Here is a 21,168-nt window from a genome sequence, read left to right as displayed (position 1 = left end):
ATAAGTGGATGAGTGTATACATCCTGGTTTTCTTTGATCCTACTGCACGCATTAGACTGGATACAGTTGGTTCAAGCAATGGTTTGCTGTCTCTCTGTCTTGCATTTACATATCAACTCTTGGTCCCGCCCAAATTCATCCCCCGCTTTGGACACTGCCTCTTCAGTGGGTCAAACGTCGCTCCGATCCGCTGGAACCCACTAACCATTTAAGGCTGAGCCATGGCCAAGCCCCTCTCATGATTGATGTCCTGGTACAGATGCATCTCATAGATTGTTTCGAGAGGGTTGAACGGTCAACAGTGTCTTGTGTAACATTGAAAATACTTGCATTTTGAACCCAAGCACTTGAAAAACACCTCTATGAAAAGACAACAAGCAATTCCAAAGCCTGGGTTTCCTGTTCCTGAATGTGGTGCCTATCTTGATTGATCATCACTTTTCTGGCGCTAGTCGATAAGCAGACATCGATCGGCATTTGAGATCCTAGCCGATGCACAGCCCTCTTTCGGCTTCACCACCAACCCCAACATCATCTCACATCTCTACCCCTATCATTCCACCATCATTTAAGTCTCATCCTCGCCTTTGCTCCGTACCCTCCGCATATCCCCACTCCGGCATACGGAGCACAATCGGCGGAGCTCCGAGCTTCATCCGGCTTTACCGGAGTCGCACAGTCGTTGTCCCGGCAGTTACTCTTGACACATACCAAAAAACTCATAAACTCGAATCGTTTGTGACTACGGCTGATTATCACATGATTCATATTGACCGTGTCCCCTGAGGCTATCATCCACGGACTTCATCGTTCAATACACCCTCCATTTCAGGTCACAACGCCCTCATTTAAAAACCAACCACCATGCTTGAAGAACCTCAGACCGCTCCTGAGTCATTGCCAACGCGGAAGCGATCCAAGGCGTCTGAAGAAAACGACGAGGAACGGAGTAAGAAGCGATCAAGAGGCCGTCCACGCCTTGACACCAGAGATGAGACGGCTCAAGATGTGAGTTCATGCGATGAGCCAGGTTCTTCACTCAGCCTGATCTCATTCTGACTAACAATTTTCACAGCGTCGTCGAACGCAGATCCGACTGGCTCAAAGGGCCTATCGTAATCGCAAAGATACTGCCATTACGACCCTTGAGGACAAAGTCAAGGATCTTGAAGATGCTAATGAAAACATGAGCAAAGAGTTCATGAACTTTTTTGACTTTGTTCTTTCACAGGGAATGCTGGAGGGTGCACCTGAAGTTGCAAGACGTCTCAATGATACAACCCGCAAGTTTCTCTCACTCACAAGGAAATCTGCCGATGACTCGAACCGCGATGGCATCGAAGATACTCCAGCCCCTGCGCAAGCACAAGAGCAAGTTGTGTCACAGCCCCCAGGACGGCACCCATCTGGCTCTGACTCTAGCACTTCTGGCTCGGGGAGTGGTGAATTCATGTTACAGAACCCACCTGGTTTTAACACTTCTCAAGAGAAGAGCCTGTCTACTCCGCAAAGACCGGACGCCACTATACGGCAGCAGGCTACGCCTCCCTTGAACCTGCCTTACGAAATCATCACAATGCCAACTACAGACAATGCAAGTTTCCCGGTTTACGACACACAAACGACAGTTAGTTTCGAGCAAAATCCTTTCCTTCAATCACCCTTTCCCAACGTTCATTCGCCGTCTACTTATGCGCCCCAAGAACGGAGCTTTGGTCGCCGCCTTCAGAGAGCAACTTTGGAGGCTGGCCTGAGGTTGGCATCGATGGCCAACCCACCTCCCCATCGATATGCCGAGGTCTTTGGATTTTGTCTGCTATTCGAACCCAGGGAGTCTATCATCCGCCGCATATCTAGCACATTGGCAAGAGTGAGCCATGAGTCAATGTTTGTCTGGAGGTATCCTTTCACAAACTTGGGTGGTGCTGGGACTTTCTTCCCAAATAATGGAGAAGCCGGAGGAAGTACAGCAACGGGTGCCAACGGGAATGCGATACCGCTAGGAAATCAAGGTTTGGCACAGCATATGAAGCCACAGGAGATGACTGGGTTTTCAATGGGTCCTTTTGACCCAGATGTTGAAACGACCAAAGGTGATCGCATTGACGCTCGCATGCGAATGATGTACAAGGGATTTGAAGGGGACTTCTTCGATGCAGACGAGGTGGAAACATATCTACGTCAACGGGGTATCGTTATACCCGCTAACGTGGATTTTATTGATGCTGAGATTGATATGGGCTCGTTTGACGAAACTCCTGACCTTTCAGGCTTAGGAACGAGCAGCAGCTTCTTCGGAACGCATCAACCCCCTGCGTCAAGCCAGGCGCTTTACATGCCGTCTCAGCAAGCCACAAGTGATATACCGAGTATGTGGCAAAGCACGATACCTACCACCCTCGCTACCACCACAACGTCTATGACACAACCTTCTCTCATGGCACCTGCAATGGGCGTTGACTTCATAAACATTATGCCAACAGTTGAGGCCACCAACCCTGGGCAGTTCGGTACAGGGATGGGATCTCTCATGGATTCATCATACTTTCCTCGAGATTGGGCCCCAGATGCCAGTTGGATGAAGACAAAAGTGACGATGGACGTGAATCGACTAGTAGCAGGTGAGTTCCTTCAACTTGTGTTATGAAGCCAGTAACTAATAAAGTATAGAAATGACAAGCAGGGCAGTCTGTTTAGGTCGCACGCCAGGCTTACGACCAAAGGATATAGACAGAGCAGTTAAGTTGGCTATTGTACTGGCTCAGACATAATGTCACGTTTCCTGTTTGCTTGCCATTGGGTATCATAATCTTGAATGTTTAACTCCGATATAATTGAAGAAGAGCCTATGAATATTGGCGCATTTGCATGGTGTTAGGGGAGCATGAAACTCCTGTCAAACTTTGGGAGTTGGTTAAAGAAATCTTCATGTATAATATTACGGGCGTATACCCTTGAAAACCCTTGTCTACAATATTTAAAATGAAAAGGCGGCAATGTTGTTCTCAAAATATGTCAACATCTACTCTTATTGTCTGGATGAGTCCACATTGGGTTTGATCACGAGTGGGGCTCCGCATGTGTCGTAATGCTCATCTTCAGCAATCAGTGAGGGGAGATTGTCCATCCCTTGACATTCACTATCTTGGTTTCTGATTTCAGATATCTTGCTTAAAACCACCAAAGATGGAGTACAGAGTTCAAGAACAAACAATACCGAGACTGAAGCCTCGTCTTGTCATTCACGGAGGCGCAGGTAATATTCAGCGGGATACGTATCCGCCGGAACAGTTTCGGGCTTATCGTAAAGCTCTTATTGACATTGTGAGTTCATACACGGTAGCATGAGGAGCCCCATATTCTCAAGTATCTAATTGGTCTTTTAGGTCACCAAAACGGACCAGTACATGAGAAGCTCAGATGAGGTAGTCTCAGAAAAGCCATCCAAGAAGCTCCCTTCAGCTTTGGATATTGCAACTTACGCAGTCCGTCTTCTGGAGAACAATCCCCTATTCAACAGCGGACACGGCGCCGTGTTCACTCGCGATGGGGCCATTGAACTAGAGGCCTCAGTCATGGTATCCCGTGGTTATAAGAAGCGAGGTGTCGGTGTCATGGGTCTCCGCCATGTGAAGAATCCCATCCTCCTAGCCCGAGCAATGCTTGAACATGGCGAAGACGATCTGGAGGCGAATCCCCGAGGAGTCAACTCAGGCGATCTTGATGTCCCATCCGCACAGGGACATACACAGCTCTATGGAAAGGCCGCCGAGCAGCTAGCACAGCAGTACGAACTAGAACTTGTCGACCCTAGTTACTTCTTCACCCAACGTCGTTGGGATGAGCATGTCCGGGCTCTAGAGCGGGAGAAGAAAGGTCAGGGGCAAGCAACCTGGAGTGCGACTGAGTATCTACCTCAAGGAACATGCGGAGCAGTAGCGCTCGATCAAGACGGTGTTATCTGCGCTGCAACCAGTACAGGAGGTCTAACGAACAAGCTCACTGGTCGTATTGGTGACACGCCTGCAATTGGGTCAGGCTTCTGGGCAGAGGAATGGGCCGAGGATGGTGATCCGACCGGGTCGTCAACGTGGGATCGTTTGAAGAATGCCATGACCGAGTCGGGCCCCTCACTGGTGCTCAGCGATGTTCTGAGAGGAACATTGGCAGACTGCTTTCCGACTCCTGTAACGTATACTCCCCTCGAGGCCAGGGGTGAACGAGTCTCAACCACGAGGTCCATTGGTGGCTCTGGAACTGGCAACGGCGATTCCTTTCTGAGGACAAATGCGCTACGAACCCTTACAGCTATGGCGAGGTGGAAACCAGAGTCAGGTTCCAAGGCTGTGACCCATATTGCAGGCCCAGGCGGAGAGCTGCAAAGAAGTGCGGGCGATAGATGGCGCCGGACAGGTGAGGGTGAAGGCGGCATCATTGGCATCGAGAGTGTTGTCGTTCGTGATTCGCATGGTCAAGTCATTGAGACTCGGTCTGAAATCCTAATGGATTTCAACTGTGGAGGCATGTTTCGAGCCTGGATTGATGACGAGGGAAACCCCCAAATGAGTATCTTTAGCAATGAGCCGTCGGACGACCTATAGACAAGCGAAAGCAATACGAATGACCATAGAGTGGAACAGGAATGTCATTTATATTCGTTCTGTACCCAATCCGCGATAAACAAACGTAGCATAAGCATCAGCAGCAGGAATTGCCCATTCCTATATCTCTTGGACCTGCCAGTCCACGTGCACTCCCAAGTTTCTCTCCGTCGCTTGGTATAATACACATTCGCTCTCTTTTTCCTCATCAGACATAAGTTAGTCTGTATTCGCAAGAAGTATGGCAACTCCATCGCTAAACCAGATTCCACCTTCCCGAAACCTTTCCGATATCTTGTTCTATTATACATGGAACGCCGACCCGATGCGAATTGAAAGGATTAAAACGTCTGCCAGATTTTTGTTCGTGATGATGGTGATATTGGTGCTTAAAATACAAGAGGCATGGCTCTTCGAAAGCCCGGCCCGGAGAATTTGTTGGTCGTCGTGGTGGAGTTGGGAGTGGGGGAGTCGAAGGTTGTTCGATCGTCGTTTATGGATCATAGTATTTCATTTCGTCAGATGCTGGCTCACAGAGTAGCCTCCTGAGGTGGAGGCTGAGGAGCTTCTAGCTTGGTGCTACCAGCAAGCATCTTGGAGAAACCAATACCGACACCCTCGATGACGGCAAGAAGAACAGCACAACCGATGGCACCGTTTCGGGCGGCCTTGTAACCACCTCGAATGGCGAGAGAGCCACCAGTGAAGAAACCAGCAATAATAGCGTTGTAGGGATCCTCCTTCTGGCGAACACCCTTCACAGCGCAGTCGAATGTTGAGAAGAGACCACCCCAGACACCAAAGTTACCACCGAGAACCGGGGCGCGCATCTTGATGGCTGTGATGGCGCCAATGCGTCGCTCGCCATAGGGAGAGTTGCGGAAGCCCTTGATTCCATGCCAGATAGTACCACCGATAGCCTAGAAAGGCAATGTTAGCTATGTCCTGGGTTACGCTCATCGCAATTGTCGCTGTAATCGATCGTCCACAGCATGAATGGCTAAACTTACGCCCATACAAAAGGCACCACCAAAGTCATTAAGAATGACCCAAGGGCAGGGGTCTCGTCCGTGATCCATGACTGATTATGTGTATTAAAGCTGTAATGGAGGGGGAGGGCAAGGGCTCGAGGACGAGGCTGATGACGGCGAGGTTTGGATTTGAAAAATGTGAGGTCGCCGTAAAAGGTTGCGGCCAACCGGGCCTTGAATCGTGCAACGAGTGAATTTTTCGGTGGCGGCTGTTGGATTATCCGAGTATCGATAACGGTTTAAACCGGCCTCGGCAGCTCGAAGCTTCCATCTTGACCAGTTATTAATCACTCCAGTCTGAAGATGAGGCGAAGAGGATGGAATCTAAAGCTGGACTCAGAACAAGCTCCCAGTTAAAATTTATTTCACATGAGTTTGTCTCTTCTTTTATGCGATTTTGGAGCTGTTCGTTGGGGGTACTCTTCGTTTCCTTACCAGGATTTCGTCAGTATTGTCCCACTAACAAACCCCAGATCCCGTCCCGGCCGAGAGCGGAGCAGGAGCTCAACGACATGCCTATTCAGGCTCGCCGAAGATTGATGTGAAGTCGTAACCCCATGTAAATGTAGTATACAACAGAGCGGGAATTTATTTGAGGTAGCAACGTCTTGTGCCCATCAATGTGAATGTCTCCCACCATCGCCAACTGTGCACCATGCCTCTCAAAGTCGCGCCAGCTACCGAAGCCGATGCTCATAGAGCTGCGGCCATTGAGACTGTTGCCTATGGCCCGAGTCCAGTAGGTGCAGTGTTATTTCCGGGAGGAAGAACTTCTGAGTCCTCAACAAGAGTCGCAGATCTCATTGCCTCTCTCCGGAAGGATGCGGCCTGCCGATGGGCTAAAGTCATTGATAATGATATAAAGGAAGAGGAAGACCAGATGATTGCCTTTGCTATGTGGTATATCTGGGAGACTCCACCAACAGAGGAACAACATTCCTTCCCATCTTATCGGGGGCCGAGCTGTAATGCGGAAGCATGCGAACTCTTCTTTGGAGGCATGAACAACATGAGAGTGAATTATATGAAAGGAAAGCCATATGTTTGTATGTCTCAATGTTGGATCTTAAATGAAATATGTTCTCTGACTAGCCAAAACCCTCAGATCTGAAACTCCTGCATACAGACCCGAAGCACCATAGGCGTGGAGCAGCATCTCTTCTGCTCGATTCGGGACTTGGAGAAGCTGATCGCCTGGGCATTCCAGCATGTCTAGAATCTTCAGTACAAGGACGAAAGCTTTATGAGAAATTTGGCTTCGAGGAGGTTGATAGCCACACGTCTGACTTTTCAAGCTGGGGAGGTCCATCAGATGTCACAGTTCCTCTGATGATTCGTCCTGTTGGGGGTCGGCCAATTAACAAAGAAATTCAGTGAACAGCACGTCGTTTGGCAAATGGAGTACATAGCTAGACTAGACATTTGGTGCAATACCATATACTAGGAGTATGAGTTTGTAGCCCTGCCCATTCATTCGACAATATTGACCACGTTTTTGAGCAGGCATTTATATGCGGTCACCCTGCCTGTGAGATTATGATGAGAACCCCAAAGAATTCAATCGTATTGGAGGTTTCATTGTGGTCAGTTAATTGACCTGGCTGTGAGGAAGTCCGCCTCCAATCCCTCTTGGTCGCAAGAAAGGAGCCATAGCAGAAGACTGCCACGAGCTTTCACGTTTGAGTGACCCTGCCAGGATCATATCTAGTTCATAAGAATCACTTTTCAATAAATGCTAGACCAAATCAATGAGAAAGAAGAAAAGCAAACGGAAACACATTTATAAGGTTGCCGTTATCTGATCATCTTATCAATGGGTTCATCCACCGTGTTCATTGATGGAATCTTCTTGAGAACCCTGAAACCGCCGGCTCGTTAGGGGCCGAGTGGCTGGCAATGGCACGTGCGCACCCAGTAACGGAAAGGTTCATGGCAGTGGGGCAATTGAACCCTGTATTCCATTAGGTTTCCATCGTCACTCTGCATCCAATGTCAAGTCGAGTCGCGTTGGACAAGCCAGGTCTTAGTTCTTGCACCACTTCAAGTCTTTTTTATGTGTTCTTGAGTAACATCAGTTTAAAAACTATCATCTTTATATATCGCCAATGTCGTCGGAAGAATTATCTCTACCTGTTCTCCCCGCTGTGTCGTGGGATGAGCAATCGCAGACCTTCAGCAACAATCCTCGGAAACGCGTCCGCAATGCCGCTTCAAAGCACGCGCCATCCTCAGCTTTCAACAATTCAAGTGATCCCGCCATATTCTCCAGTGATGATGACCCAGCATTGGACAATTATGTAGAGGGGAGACGAAAGAAGAGATACATTGGTTCATGGTTTCAGCAACATCCCACCTCTTCCGACTCAACCTTCAGTGAGATTCACGTCCCCAAGCAGAGGCGTCAATGGACGCGACAGGCAGACAGTGGTGTCTTCCTCGGCAGTGATGGTAATGAGAGCGATGTACTAGAAACAGTACCCGAAGTTCCAAAACCCAGACTTCCACAACTTGATCGCGTCGTGCGCCGCGTCTCAAGAGCTGAACAAGTTGCGCGTGACAGAGTCCGTGCCTGTCTTGACGCGGGCGAAGAGACAATTGACTTTTGGTCATTGGGACTGGAAGATGTCTCAAACGATACAATCAGTCCTTTGTCGCAGTTTACCTGCATCCCGGTCGTGACCAAGGATGTTGCCTTTGAGCAGAAGGATCCCGAGATTAAGATCTATATGGCCCAGAACCGGTTGACACGGGTTCCTGGTGCCATCTTCGATCTAACGTATCTCACAACCCTGAGCCTCCGCCATAACAAGCTCACTGAACTCCCCCCTGCTGTTGCGAAACTTCATCATCTAAAGGAACTCAACGTATCACATAATCGTTTACGGCATTTGCCCGTGGAGTTGCTGGAGCTTTTCGCACCAAATAGCAGACTTGACAAACTTGTTGTCCATCCTAATCCATTCTGGCAACCAAATGAGAGCCTGGAATTGACAGATGCCCAGCTGAGCAACACACTCTTCTTCCAGGCCGAGGCGGGAGCCTCGCCGACGCCACGTTTAGCGAGTCGTGCACTAGGTCGAAGTCCTCTACAGCTCTCAGATAGTACGGGAAGGATTCTTTCAGACTTCAAGTTCCCAACAGACCACACAAAACTCATTCTGCCCGTTGATGAAGGAGAGCCTGAGTTTTGCCCATCGTCCTCAGTCTCATCCATGACAGAGTCACAACGTCTCGAAGGTGCAAGCCGTGTGCCTAGTCTTCTCGAGACAGCTCTGCGAGCTTGTTATTCCAGCACTCAGCTTTCAGAGATGCCGTACTACATCCCGGAAGGGCTCAACCATCTCAGGAAACTCCTGGAGCGAGCACAAAGGCAGAAAGAGGCTGGCGGATTGACATGTTCACGCTGTCGAAAATTAATGGTCATTCCCACCACCAAGTGGGTTGAATGGCGAGAAGTTCGGACTTGTAACAGGGCCAGCCACGATAACCCAGCTCTCGTACGGATGACACCGTTAAGTATGGCAGAAGGTGAGAGGACGATACCGTTTGTTAATCGAGGATGCTCATGGCGATGCCGTCAGGGAGACGTTGATAAGAGCAGCTGGGGGCTGCCCAGTGGAAATCTTGTCACAGTGACAAATGAGGAAAGCTAGCAAGCATATTTGGATAAATGGCGTTCGAAGGACAAGCAGATTGAAGAGGGCTTTAATGATACCTTGCATTGTCTTTCCGTAAACATACAGGCCCGCCTTGCACGCGTGCTCACTTCGCTGATGCTTACAGAGAATCACCAAGGCTGGGTTGTGTCACTGCTTGTCGTCTTGGTCACTTACACACTTGGTCAGATCACAACCTGCCCCCTGTCTCTTTCAAGTGCATGCATGCGACGCCACGTAGTAATCCCGGCAACCCGGATCAGCAAGACAAGCAGGCTTTGATCTTTGTTATCTCTTGGCCTGCAAGGGTTACCTTGTGCATCCTGCCTGTCGGGGATGTGGCTCAGTATTACAACAGATTCTTGTTATGACAAGCATATGCCGTAAGACCCTACTGATACAACGAGTATTCAAAACTCCCATGGAAGCATCCGTAAAACAAGTATAGCAGTTTCTGGAGATTTCATTTCACAGGAAGAGCATATGCTGGCAGCCTCACCTATCTCAGACGATCGCACTGCCCACAGCACGTGGTGATAGAAGGCCTGGGAATGATATGTATTGTGTTATGCGCGTTTACTGTGCGCATACATGACCACAAGGCCTCTTGGTTCCCAACTGTTGATCAACGCCCCGTCTTGAACTTGTCATGTAGCAAGGACGGATAATGTACGAAACTGTTCCTCGCTGGAATATACAGTTTCCTTCCTTGTATTGGGCCAAGTTGAGCAAGTGGTTTTTGAGGCTCTGGAAATACTGGAGAGTAAAAGCCTGATCTTCCTCGGAGAGCTGTCATGAGTCAGGACCGCATAGGCCTACTGTCACATCTGACAAGAACTAGGACAACATCCGTCGCGGCTTTGCGTTGGGGCATTGATACTTTTACCATGTCTGACGCTGGCTAATTCAATGGTCAGTTCAGCCGAAGCCACGAATCCTCTCCAAAGCACATTTAATCCCAGTCATCATCCTCACTGTCAACGTTCCGTGACCTTCCAGCCGTTCCCGTCTTGATAGATTTGCCAGCCAATCTCTCCTCCTCAGCATCCTCGGCAGCTTGCCTCCTCTTGACAATACGCATGTCAGAATCAGGTACAGCACCGACTTCGACCAAGAGGTTGTCAATTTGTTGCATGGTTGTTCGGACGCCTCCAATAGTCGCCAATGTTACAATCTGCTTAACAATATCCCCCCTGTTATATACTAGAATTGTTGGGCAGTTTCGATCGGGATAGTTCTCAATGGCTTGGCTCGCTCGGATCTCACAGAACTTGATCTCGCCGTACTCCCTCGCAGCCTGTCTCCATAGCTCAGTCAAGACTCGCGACTCAACATTGTTGCCCATTGAAGATGTCAAGTTGACAAAAACCGGTCCATTTTGTGATGCGTCTGTGACTTCGCGCTGATACTCGGGTTTCGATAGAGGATATACGCTTCCATGCAAAGCCTTCTTTTGTAGGCTGTTCAACTCGGCCATGCGCTTTTGGCGATATTGCTCCAAGAAAGCTTCATCTTCGTCGTCTTCAAGTTCGTCCAGCTCGTCGAGGTCCTTGCCTTCCAAGCGATTCTCATGTGCCAATCTTCGTCCTTCAAGAATAGCCTCCTCAATCATAGGAGTCGGGCTGGGTGGCTTCTCAGGAATAACGCCATGTTTTCGAAGAATATCATTCCTATGGCGGGGTTAGAGCTAGCTTATGAGCATGGAGGGGTAACAGAGAATTACCATTCTGTGTCTGCATTTGGATCGTCAATAGGAACATTGATGCGTTGTTCTAACGGATTAGACATTTTGAGAGACTGAAGAAATAGAAGAAATTCTTCAAGAAGTCTCCTCAGTACAATTTGTATTGTCTAAAAGTGGTAGCCTACGACTGACGCAACTCAACTTCAGGCTCCTAATCACTGGCTTACGTACGGATACAGGCAACTAGCATAGCTCTCGATGCATAACTCGCATAAACCCCTCCAAGCATATCTTGTCTGCACAAGCTCCATCCGGCTCTATGTTACACCGAACTAGGCCAGAGCTTTGCGCCGTGTTTTATCACGTGTGTGGGAGTTACAACCCTAGAACGCTAAACTCGATTGGGCAACAGAATCCGCCCAGAGGCAAGAACCAGCCGTCCCCCTCAGAGCCACCGAACTTTTCCTCGCTTACCTCCTCCCACCCACCTTGCGAGCCTCAAATCTGATCCCGGATTTCGTCAAGCTTTCCCATTCTCGCAAGAAACCGACAAGACTTTTTCGAGAAAATCAGACAAGATGGTAAGCGACTGCCTTTTCTGACGCATTTTACGATGGACCTACGATGGGGGATGGATGGACGACGACCACGTGTGTGAAGGACGTGGAAAGCATCGACCTCGAAAAGATCTTGCTGCCCGTGGCAAAAGTATCAATTTGATGGAGCACGACATCGATGGCACAATGGATGATGGATTGGACACGCAAAGGATATACGCAAGATGATGGAACAAGCTGGCTGACTCTCCGCCTTTTCAGGTTCTCGCCGTTGATCTTCTGAACCCTTCCCCGGCCGCCGAGGCCAAGAAGCACAAGCTCAAGGTACGATGCATCGACATATTTTCATGACGACAAAACTCTAACAAAACTAGACCCTCGTGCCCGCCCCTCGATCCTTCTTCATGGACGTCAAGTGCCCCGGATGCTTCACCATCACCACCGTCTTCTCTCACGCCCAGACCGTCGTCATCTGCCAGGGATGCACTACTGTCCTCTGCCAGCCTACCGGTGGTAAGGCTCGATTGACTGAGGGCTGCTCTTTCCGACGGAAGTAAACTGCTTCGCGGCGGTTTTATCTCCTTGGGTACTCATGACTCTTACGGTTCAACTCATGGTGGTCATCTCGGATCTGCAAAAACACAACCTCGACATGGACGGATAGAACAAACCGACGTTGCGAACATTTACCAAAAACCTCTTTGCAGATAGAAGATGGGGCACCCAGAATAGGGGCGTTTGGGGTCTCCGGATATCTTGCATGGCACATCATTCTTCTTTTTGTTTTTCCGTTGCGCGCCTTGTACTAAAGAGTCGTCTCGAGGCAGGAAGGAAAAAAAAGCACTGCATGGGTGGAAAGCTGGAGAAAGCCTTCACGAGTGTCCGGACTGGCCTGGCTAGGCTGGCTGGACACGAGGACGTGGAACCGCTGGTTGATGATCGCTTCATACCCGGGTGCAGTGGGTAGCGGAGGATGGTCACTGTGCTTTTGCGAAATTCACAATGGTTTCCACATCACCTTCTTGTTGACGTGAATGTTTCTAGTCGATGCGATTGAGTTGTGATGCTATCGTGCCTGTCGTAGAGCACACTGCTGTTGATGATTGCTATGATGCCATGACTTTTCCATCTCTTGATAATCTTTGCCGACCATACTCCTCACCAGAGCTATCGCTGTTGAGTTGATTCTACTTGATGATGATTGGTGGTATACGGCGTCATCGACAGTAGCCTAGACCCCTCATCCTATCAGTTTGCCTGGCCGTCGACTCACGGGATGACTCGATCCGGAGAGGCTCATCCGCTCTGCCGCCCATGAAAGCCTAAGGTAACTCAACTAAGCAATACCAATGTTAACTACCTTAATTTTCCATGAGAACCTGGGGAACCAATTACCCCGCGAAATGCTGTTTGAAGGTGTTATGCCTTAAACTAAATGCATTGTAGTTCGAGTCATAGTTGATGATGATTGGATGGAATAGACTTGTGAAGATCTGAACTTCAGAACATCGAGTGTCAAACCTATTTGCTTCCTCATAATTTCAACTCCATTTTATAATACAAGAACAACTTAAGACTGGAAAGTCTTCGGCGTGAAAAGATACATAGTACATTGTCACAATTGATTGTTTTGTACTGCTCATGTGATGACCTCGTGTGATGATATACCTAAGTCGGTAAGTCTTTCATCTGCCCGTAAGCTTACCATGGATGGCAAATTCGAAGTGGAGCTTCAGCAAAGGGAAAGCAAATAAAATTCGGCGTTGCCGATCCTGAAATTGCTAGAACTTGCCTTCAAGTGTTGGTTTGCCACCGCCTTGCCTCCCTCTGCACACTTGCTGATCCTTGGGGGGGGGGGGGGGGGGGGGTTTCAAGAAAAGTGCAGGATCAAGCCATTATATGATAGAATTACTTCTTAAAGGTTTAGTCTTCCATATTGACCTAGTATGCTTATATAAATAAAACCAAAACTTATATAAATATTGAATTATATGCGTCTACATAGAATCTACCGGCGTTTCCGTCTCTTTCCTCAATACACAGAGAGAGTATGGTAGCTGATCATATAAATGCACCTTGTCAGATGACTCAGCGGACCATGGCCAAATCTCCAATCATTAATTTACGCGAAAGCGGCACGACAAGATCGCGTCGAAACGCGGGAGCCCGGGATCCACAGTAAGAAATTGCTGTTAAATGATTGGGCTGTCAAGGCCGCTTTGGGGATCGTCTTCGTCTTGGGGCAGGACAGGGGCACTTCACTTTCTTCACCCTGTTCTTTTCCTCACCCCAGCAACAAGCCAATATTGGCCTTCGACTTGTTTCACCCAGAAGCCCCTCTTCGCTCTGTTCTCCTTTTGAACCCTTGTTTTCTTCCCTCGATTGCGACGTCATCTGCGTTCTTACAAGACCTTACCTCTCTTCAATTCTGTCCATTGACAAACTCCCCACTCTACCACTCTTGAACTCTGTTTCTGTACTTGACTTTCTTGTCAGTCGTTGCTTACTGCGATCTTGTCTGCAACGTCATTCCATCAGCGTAACAGCTATTGACGATTCTTGTTGAATCAATCAACACTACAACTTCACACCAACTTGCTCCAAATCTGCCATCATGTCTACTCCTCGTATCAAGCGTCAATTCGCCGGCGCCTCTGCCGACCCATCTCAACGTCAAATCACTTCCTTCTTCAATGCCCGATCATCCGATGAGTCTGCGATTGCTGAGGCCGACAAGCCCATGCAACCTACTCTTCCTTCAAACGTCCAGGCCAACCTACTCAGTGTCGGTATGCGAGTTCGCAAGTCCGTTCCCGAAGGCTACAAGACAAAGGGCACCAGTGCCTTCAAGCTCTGGACAGACAATGCACCTGTAAACGCTTCTACCGCTATTGCAAAGGCACCTGGCAAGGGTGCTTCCCGAGAGCTTCTCCCCTTCTGCGGAATCAACAAGGTCGGCGGCCTCGACACCCAGCCGGAATTCGAGGATGATGTACCAGACCTCGATGCTATCCCCGAGCTCACCATGTCGCAAGAGAGTGCGGAGGGCGAGTCGTACGACGGTTCTCGAAAGCGAATTTTGGACGAGGATGACGATGAGCTTGACTCGAGCTTTGACATGGGCAACCACGGAAACCCTCGAGTCATGGCTATTCCAGTTTCACGAAAGGGTGCCGGTTTAAGGAGCTTTGGTCAAGACAACCGGAACTCAGGATCTGACTTTGATGAGGCTGATTTCCTCGTCAACCCCGAAATGGACCTAGCCAACTAAGTCACAGTGTTGTTCATTGGCTCAAGAAGAGCTTTGTATGTTTCATGTTCACTAGAAGCTATGTCGCGGTGTCACAAGCTTTGGGTCAGGCGTTCAGGATTATGATATATTAATGCTTCAGAGCGGTTAAATGTTATTGGATGGCAAAAATGTATCGGGACTCGCTGTATGCTGTATGGAAATAAAACAAACCGGTCGTTATAAGACCTACAATTATATCCTTGTCCACCAACTTACATACCAACGAATGGCTCTCGGAATTCTAGCAGATCTCGTTGTCCGTAAAACTCACCAGCTACCGTCAAGATCATATTAAGAGTTGCACGTAAATTCGCTCGCAGTCGCTGTTTAGCACTCTCCTTTTCAAGATCCTCCTCGTCTTCTGATGTCATTCCGTGGCTAATCCGAGCAAGTAGTCGTTCTTTTGCTACTTCGAGATTCTCCCGGGGCTCCTGGGTAGCAACTTCACCTTCTTCGGCTTCTGAGTCGGTCACGATCTCCATAGCCACATCTTCGTCTTCGTCTTCTATCTCACCTTCTTCAGCATCAGGCTTTGGGGGAGATTTTGTCGTGGGTTCCGCCACTTTGGGTGTCTTCTCAACAACTTTTTCGGGCTCAGCTGGTGTTGGATCATCCTCATCTTGCCCAGAGCTGAGAGCACCTTCGACATCCAAATCCTCTGGGTCGGCCAGGACTTCTTCATCACTGCTGCTTCCATCAACAGCTTCATGGGCCCCTAGTCCACCCTCTGCTAGCTCCTCCCTTAGAGCCGCCATCTCTGCTAGGCTCCGACCTAAGAGGACTGCTCTGCGACCAAGGTCACGAATCCAGCCAATCTCGGCGTAGTTGAGCTCGCCCTTGTCCGGCATTCTAGCAAGCAGTGCCCAGATCCAACGGCTTGTACGTTCTGGAAGCGTATACCCTTGACGAAGGAATTTACCACCAAGAAGAATGCGCAGAATGCGTAGTGTAGTGTCCTTAGACATAAGGGCGACTTGAAGTGGGTGGGGATCGGTTTCGCGAAGGAGCCGTGACCATGTAGCTATCACCGCGGATTGATTTTCCGCAGGTGCATCAGTTTTTAGTTGGGCCTTGACGACACGGGAGACAGCGTTGGAGGGAAGATCGGCGTGAAGAATCGACCGTAAGCGGAGATATTGGTCCATAACCGATGCAAAGTAAGATTCATTCAGGGCGGCTTCTTCGTCGCAATCATCGTCGTAGTCATCTGGGTATTCGCCGTCTTCGTAATCGTCCTCTTCAGCCGCGTTGTCGGGCATTGCCATATATGCGCCGTCTTCATACCAGCCCCGAGAATCGCCAACACCATTATTGTATACAGTCCTGTCTATAGGTTGCTCGTCTTGTTCTTGGTCGTCGTTTCGGAGTTCGGGGGGGAGCTGGGGTCCTATTTGAACTTTTGGCGCAACGAGGAGATGGGGTATCCCGTTCGCTTCTTGTCTATAATACTCACCATATCAGCATATGTGCTCTACAGTTTTGCGATCTTCAGCAAAGTCGACAAACGCGCATAAGAGGAGAATATACCTGACAGAATTTAAATACGCCATCGCTTCTGAATCATCTTCGAAATCGTCCTCTTCTCCCTCCGGGATCGTGGTTGTATGGCCGTTTCCTGCGAAGACATATTTCTGGCCCCAGGTTGGGTCGATGCCAGAGTTTTGGTGCTGTCGCGTTTTGCCGCCTTGTTTCTTTGGTCGCTTTGATTGAGGGGCTAATACTTCGCCTTCATCGAGGTCCTCGAGATCCCGTTTGGCTGCCATTTTAATATGGTGTTGACGCTTGTTCGAGCTTGTAGAAATTACCTAGGAGGATGAGATCGGACCCTTGAAAGATGAGTACAGTTGCCTTATCGATAAGCCGGAAAGCTGCAGCTCATCCCGCTTTTTTGAACATGACCCTCAACTAACCTTGAGTATAACAATTTCTCATGTTGATAATAATTCCACCATGAGCGTGTCTCGTGTGCGCCAATTAGCCTATAAATCAGCCTCATGTCACATCAAGTCTTGCCCGAGACTTTATGCACGACCTGTAACACAATGGCGTTCTCATAGTAACTACAACCACTTTGTTGGTCGCAGTGAGTAACTCATCTTCTTAAACGATCTCGACTCACAAATACAGCCAAGCTTGCCTCCACAGACCCAAATGCTGATTTCCTTCCTTTTATGTGCAAGGAAGTGAAGCCTTTCACTCTGGCTATCAAGGATAATATCGCAACCTCTGACTTCCCAACACAATGCGCCTCAACCATTCTCTCTTCTCACTCCTCACCCTTCGAAGCTACTGTGGTTCGTCAACTGCGCAAACGCGGAGCAACGGTGGTTGGAAAGACCAACATGGATGAATTCGGTATGGGCTCTCATTCGACAAACTCAGTGAATGGCGCAGTGAGGAATCCCCTGGCCAAGAATGACGAAGTGTCAGCCGGCGGAAGCTCAGGTGGAAGCGCCGTTGCAGTACGACTGGGAGATGCCGATATTGCCCTAGGAACAGATACAGGAGGTTCAATTCGACTACCTGCGGCATATACTGGAATAGTTGGCTACAAGCCTAGTTATGGCATGATTTCTCGGTTTGGCGTGGTTCCATATGCAAACTCTCTGGATACAGTCGGCTTCTTGTCCAAGGATGTCAAGCCGATAAACAACCTCATCTTCGAGACTGGCATGCACAACGAACATGACTCTGGGGATCCAACATCACTACCTGCCGCATCTCGAAAACGATGTGCTTCAACAATACCATCCACTCTTCCCGAACTATCAAGACTAAATATCGGCATTCCTCTCGAATACAATATTGACGAGCTTGACCCTTCTATCCGCGCCGCTTGGGTTTCTGCTGCCTCTGCTCTGGAGGCTCAAGGCGCGACTCTAGTTCCTATCTCTCTACCCTCCACAAAAGAAGCCCTGTGTGCTTACTATGTCCTTGCTCCTGCGGAGGCCTCGTCGAATCTTGCCAAGTACGACGGTGTTCGCTACGGAAAGCGTGGTGAAGGTAGTGATGCAGTGGGCGAGACTCTCTACTCTGATACCCGTGGTGAGGGCTTTGGTGAAGAGGTCAAGCGACGAATTCTCCTTGGCACATACAGTCTCAGTTCTGAGGCAATAGACAACTACTTCATTCAAGCCCAAAAGGTCCGACGGATGGTCCAGAAGGATTTTGATCGAGTATTCCGGCTTGATAACCCCCTTTATGAGCCCGCGCAGTTTGACTTGAGTGACATGGCCGAGGCCACCGGCATGGAGGACAAGACTGGCCCTGTTCAAGTGGACTTCATCCTCTCTCCTACAGCGCCAACATTCCCTCCAAGACTGGAAGACCTCAAGCAGCAGAGCAGTGTAGACGTTTACATGAACGATGTGTTTACGGTTCCAGCAAGTTTGGCAGGCTTACCAGCTGTGAGTGTCCCAGCTAAAGTGGAGGGAGGTCAGTTCCCAGCAGGATTGCAGGTCATCGGACAATACTGGGACGACCAGAGGGTGCTTCAACTGGCAGAAAAGTTAAAATCCCTGGCGGCATGATTGTAGATATATTACAAGCGATGATTTTATGATATTATTGTACATTAGAACAATTAGACGACAGCAGTATCTTGAGCATATCTGAGTGGTTCGCCTGTTCCCCCATCAAACTTCCTGTTTTGCATTGAATGGGTATCATGAATGCGTATCCGGCTAGCTGTATATTTGCCGCGGTCCAGTTTGAGTGATTCAAGTGCCCTATACAAGTAGGTGAAGGGTCTGATAAGCATGCAAGAGCCCTAGCTCTGCCATTCTCGACTTTCGAATGGCACCCTATCAGCTTAATATGACACGGTCTCTGTTCGTCTTGCGTCGTTGCCATAGACATTCAACACCTGTAGATGTTGTCGTAGATGAGGCAGTTTCCACATATCGAGCTAAGCATGCCGTATTGATAAACTAGGCAGAAGCTTTTTCGTTCGCTCGCCCTAACGGTGCTATCCATAATCTCTTGAAGCGACAGGAGAGTAGAACCACGACGTCTGGCTTTTAGTAATGATTTATGGTGTTTTGCGAGTCAACTCTTTTGGTTGCTGTGCGGGGACAGTCCATCTGATCAAGGTGAGCGACTTCGACTTCGACTGCGGCCTCGACTCTGGCTTCTCCTCTCATCGCGATCAACTTCCATATCATCTCTATCGGAAATCTCTCCAGATTCTTCTCTTGTTCCATTCTCTTTCTCTGCTTCGTCCTCTTCCTCGAGAAGATCCTCAAGATCACCAAGGGGACTAACCCTTGGCTCGAGAATTTCCAAATCTTCCAAAACCTCTCGCTTCGGCATCTTCCAAAGACTTGTACCGCATACTCGCTCCTTTGTCAACAGCTCGTCCACAAATTCGTCCATGAATGTCAACACCACGCCCGCCCTTCCTCTCCGTCGAAGTTTGCGCCTATCCTCGAGGAACGGCTCCAGCATCTCGTACACATCCTTCGCTTGTCTTGTGAGTCGGAAGTAGAAGCACGCAAGCGCGCGCAGGTATTTAAAAGCCTCTCCGCCATATTTCAAGTACTCCATGAGCACTGCATCGCTAGGCGAAAGTTCAAGCAGCTTGAAGGCAAGACACAGGAATGGACTGGGTTTTTGTGTGACACCGTACGTTCCACCAATGAAATTGACATGCTCGACGACGCGATCGACAATATCCGCTTCGTTGAGCGCAAAGCATTGCTCTTTGTAAAAGTACGAGTCGACGATGCGATCCTTGACGGCCTTTTCCATAATAGTCGCGGGATTGAGGCCGTTTGGCGCGACCGATACGTTAGAGCCACGCTCATCGAGGAAGCGACGCGCATCGGCGTGAACTGTATCTTTGTTTCTGCTCATTGTGTGTGATCGTGGTTTAGAAAGTTGTCGATTGTCAAGGTTGGAGATGGTGGGGACTGTTTGAAAGCTTGGTGTTGGAAATCATTGAAGCTTGGATCCGATAAGATGATAAGGATGTTGCTGTGTCAACGATGTCAACAGTGCACTTACACAGCGGTCAAGGATGACGACAACCAACTCACAACTACCTGAAAGGTACACAAAATTGTGAAAGCTCAACATTTACAGTCCTGCGTTGCTACAATTTAGCAATCCTGTCAAAATGGCCAGATTGCTTCTTTCATCCGGTCAAGTGCAGGTCATCGCATCGGGCTTCGTCGGTAAGACATATTCTCAACCTCTCCACTGCTCTCCGCATTCCAGGTCATGCCATGCTAATAAAACATTCTTCTAAAGTGGTTATTTGTACATTTGCGCTCTTTATTAGTGGCTACATAATCCAGCAAAGAACGCTCACTCAACTCCGCTCAGCGATCAAGCCACGACAAGAGACACGCCCGTCGCCAAAAGTCTATCTCCCCGAGAAGTTCCAAGTACGGACGAAAGAGCTAGAGGATGGTCGGGTTATCGACATAGATACAGAAGCAGATATTGAAGTGCGAAGGCAGCGGCTCTTAGTTGAGATCAAGGAGACGAAACCTAATGTCGATGTTGAGGGCAATGCCGCACTGGAGAGAAATATCGAGATTATAAAACAGCTACAGGCCAAAGTGGTGGACAAGATGTCAACACCTGAAGGACATGTCGAAGCACCAGTCAAGAACCACAAGCCTGTGAGCAAGGCAAAGAGGAGGAAGATGATCAAGCAAGAACTTCAGAAGTCAGCCCAGGCTGAAGATGGGCTTTACTACCAACGCAGGATGTGGTGAGTTGTTCGCTACAATGCACGGTTTGATTTGAATGTGTATATGGGAATGAGAATGGGATATGTAAATGCACAGGTATTTAGGCATAGAATGAACAGTTTAGCTCGTATGATGGATAACAGCTAGTTATGGATTTGATATAAGTTGATTATACTCACTACCCAAAGATTCAAGCTCCTATGTCATAATGGCAGTTCCCGAAGACAGATTTGGGGTGATCCCAACGACCATTTTAGTATGAGGCCTTCACTGAACTTTCTATGGCAAATCAAACAATGATCACATGGGACAGCTGGAACAGTGAAACGTTAGACACTTGGTGGATGAGAAGCTACCTACCCTGAATAACAGCAGGAGACCATGCCGCTCATGAAGGTCACGACATCCACATGACGTCGAGTCTCAAGAGAAATGGTGAATTCGAACAAGTCATTCTCCTGTATTGTATTGCATTTTATTCATGCAAAGCCCTTCCTGAAGCCATCTGTATAATAGGAGGAGACCGTTACGGGGCAACATCACTATGTACACAAATGTTGGCAACAATTTATTCACAAGCTTCATTCCAATGATGAAGAAATGAATGGGAAAAGGGGATCTCCATCGCACTGAGCTCTCTCAATGGGA

General features: G+C 48.8%; 12 protein-coding genes across 12 annotated transcripts; 8 read left to right on the top strand and 4 right to left on the bottom strand.

The window, feature by feature from the left end:
• The first annotated feature begins 421 nt into the window (after positions 1–421).
• Positions 422–2,994, top strand: FOBCDRAFT_220769 (uncharacterized protein). The gene is made up of 3 exons (XM_031179210.3): positions 422–1,008; positions 1,076–2,621; positions 2,671–2,994. Exons 1-3 carry the CDS (start codon positions 865–867, stop codon positions 2,769–2,771), a joined length of 1,791 nt encoding a protein of 596 aa, XP_031045097.2. The 5' UTR covers positions 422–864; the 3' UTR covers positions 2,772–2,994.
• Positions 2,995–3,135: 141 nt separating this feature from the next.
• FOBCDRAFT_220768 (nucleophile aminohydrolase) lies at positions 3,136–4,626 on the top strand. Its single transcript, XM_031179212.3, has 2 exons — positions 3,136–3,324; positions 3,387–4,626. The coding sequence occupies exons 1-2, from the start codon at positions 3,187–3,189 to the stop codon at positions 4,599–4,601; spliced, it is 1,353 nt and encodes a 450-aa protein (XP_031045099.2). The 5' UTR covers positions 3,136–3,186; the 3' UTR covers positions 4,602–4,626.
• A 395-nt stretch (positions 4,627–5,021) lies between these two features.
• On the bottom strand, positions 5,022–5,786 carry FOBCDRAFT_29363 (Tim17/Tim22/Tim23/Pmp24 family-domain-containing protein). The gene is made up of 2 exons (XM_031179213.3): positions 5,612–5,786; positions 5,022–5,521 (listed from the first exon to the last, which is right to left on the bottom strand). The coding sequence occupies exons 1-2, from the start codon at positions 5,678–5,680 to the stop codon at positions 5,132–5,134; spliced, it is 459 nt and encodes a 152-aa protein (XP_031045100.1). The 5' UTR covers positions 5,681–5,786; the 3' UTR covers positions 5,022–5,131.
• Positions 5,787–5,818: 32 nt separating this feature from the next.
• Positions 5,819–7,053, top strand: FOBCDRAFT_220762 (acyl-CoA N-acyltransferase). The gene is made up of 3 exons (XM_031179214.3): positions 5,819–6,048; positions 6,106–6,678; positions 6,738–7,053. Exons 2-3 carry the CDS (start codon positions 6,288–6,290, stop codon positions 7,007–7,009), a joined length of 663 nt encoding a protein of 220 aa, XP_031045101.2. The 5' UTR covers positions 5,819–6,048; positions 6,106–6,287; the 3' UTR covers positions 7,010–7,053.
• A 572-nt stretch (positions 7,054–7,625) lies between these two features.
• Positions 7,626–9,437, top strand: FOBCDRAFT_220761 (uncharacterized protein). The gene has a single exon (XM_031179217.3). It carries the CDS (start codon positions 7,738–7,740, stop codon positions 9,283–9,285), a length of 1,548 nt encoding a protein of 515 aa, XP_031045104.2. The 5' UTR covers positions 7,626–7,737; the 3' UTR covers positions 9,286–9,437.
• A 584-nt stretch (positions 9,438–10,021) lies between these two features.
• Positions 10,022–11,146, bottom strand: FOBCDRAFT_29348 (thioredoxin-like protein). The gene is made up of 2 exons (XM_031179218.3): positions 11,012–11,146; positions 10,022–10,958 (listed from the first exon to the last, which is right to left on the bottom strand). Exons 1-2 carry the CDS (start codon positions 11,074–11,076, stop codon positions 10,241–10,243), a joined length of 783 nt encoding a protein of 260 aa, XP_031045105.2. The 5' UTR covers positions 11,077–11,146; the 3' UTR covers positions 10,022–10,240.
• Positions 11,147–11,431: 285 nt separating this feature from the next.
• FOBCDRAFT_29337 (ribosomal protein S27-domain-containing protein) lies at positions 11,432–12,188 on the top strand. Its single transcript, XM_031179219.3, has 3 exons — positions 11,432–11,553; positions 11,791–11,853; positions 11,904–12,188. Exons 1-3 carry the CDS (start codon positions 11,551–11,553, stop codon positions 12,084–12,086), a joined length of 249 nt encoding a protein of 82 aa, XP_031045106.1. The 5' UTR covers positions 11,432–11,550; the 3' UTR covers positions 12,087–12,188.
• A 1,845-nt stretch (positions 12,189–14,033) lies between these two features.
• FOBCDRAFT_29330 (ribonucleotide reductase inhibitor-domain-containing protein) lies at positions 14,034–14,916 on the top strand. The gene has a single exon (XM_031179220.3). It carries the CDS (start codon positions 14,144–14,146, stop codon positions 14,798–14,800), a length of 657 nt encoding a protein of 218 aa, XP_031045107.2. The 5' UTR covers positions 14,034–14,143; the 3' UTR covers positions 14,801–14,916.
• Positions 14,917–15,025: 109 nt separating this feature from the next.
• Positions 15,026–16,642, bottom strand: FOBCDRAFT_220756 (uncharacterized protein). Its single transcript, XM_031179221.3, has 2 exons — positions 16,349–16,642; positions 15,026–16,261 (listed from the first exon to the last, which is right to left on the bottom strand). Exons 1-2 carry the CDS (start codon positions 16,582–16,584, stop codon positions 15,034–15,036), a joined length of 1,464 nt encoding a protein of 487 aa, XP_031045108.2. The 5' UTR covers positions 16,585–16,642; the 3' UTR covers positions 15,026–15,033.
• A 100-nt stretch (positions 16,643–16,742) lies between these two features.
• Positions 16,743–18,409, top strand: FOBCDRAFT_220753 (amidase signature domain-containing protein). The gene is made up of 2 exons (XM_031179223.3): positions 16,743–16,904; positions 16,949–18,409. The coding sequence occupies exons 1-2, from the start codon at positions 16,772–16,774 to the stop codon at positions 18,349–18,351; spliced, it is 1,536 nt and encodes a 511-aa protein (XP_031045110.2). The 5' UTR covers positions 16,743–16,771; the 3' UTR covers positions 18,352–18,409.
• On the bottom strand, positions 18,410–19,732 carry FOBCDRAFT_220752 (PRP38 family-domain-containing protein). The gene has a single exon (XM_031179224.3). It carries the CDS (start codon positions 19,673–19,675, stop codon positions 18,908–18,910), a length of 768 nt encoding a protein of 255 aa, XP_031045111.2. The 5' UTR covers positions 19,676–19,732; the 3' UTR covers positions 18,410–18,907.
• Positions 19,733–19,835: 103 nt separating this feature from the next.
• Positions 19,836–20,689, top strand: FOBCDRAFT_318242 (uncharacterized protein). The gene is made up of 2 exons (XM_031179225.3): positions 19,836–19,995; positions 20,072–20,689. Exons 1-2 carry the CDS (start codon positions 19,938–19,940, stop codon positions 20,542–20,544), a joined length of 531 nt encoding a protein of 176 aa, XP_031045112.2. The 5' UTR covers positions 19,836–19,937; the 3' UTR covers positions 20,545–20,689.
• The last annotated feature ends 479 nt before the right edge of the window (positions 20,690–21,168 follow it).

This window comes from Fusarium oxysporum, chromosome IV, assembly GCF_013085055.1.
Source record: "Fusarium oxysporum Fo47 chromosome IV, complete sequence".
Taxonomy (NCBI): domain Eukaryota; kingdom Fungi; phylum Ascomycota; class Sordariomycetes; order Hypocreales; family Nectriaceae; genus Fusarium; species Fusarium oxysporum.
Note: the sequence above shows the minus strand (reverse complement) of the source record. Positions and strands in the feature narration are given on the sequence as shown.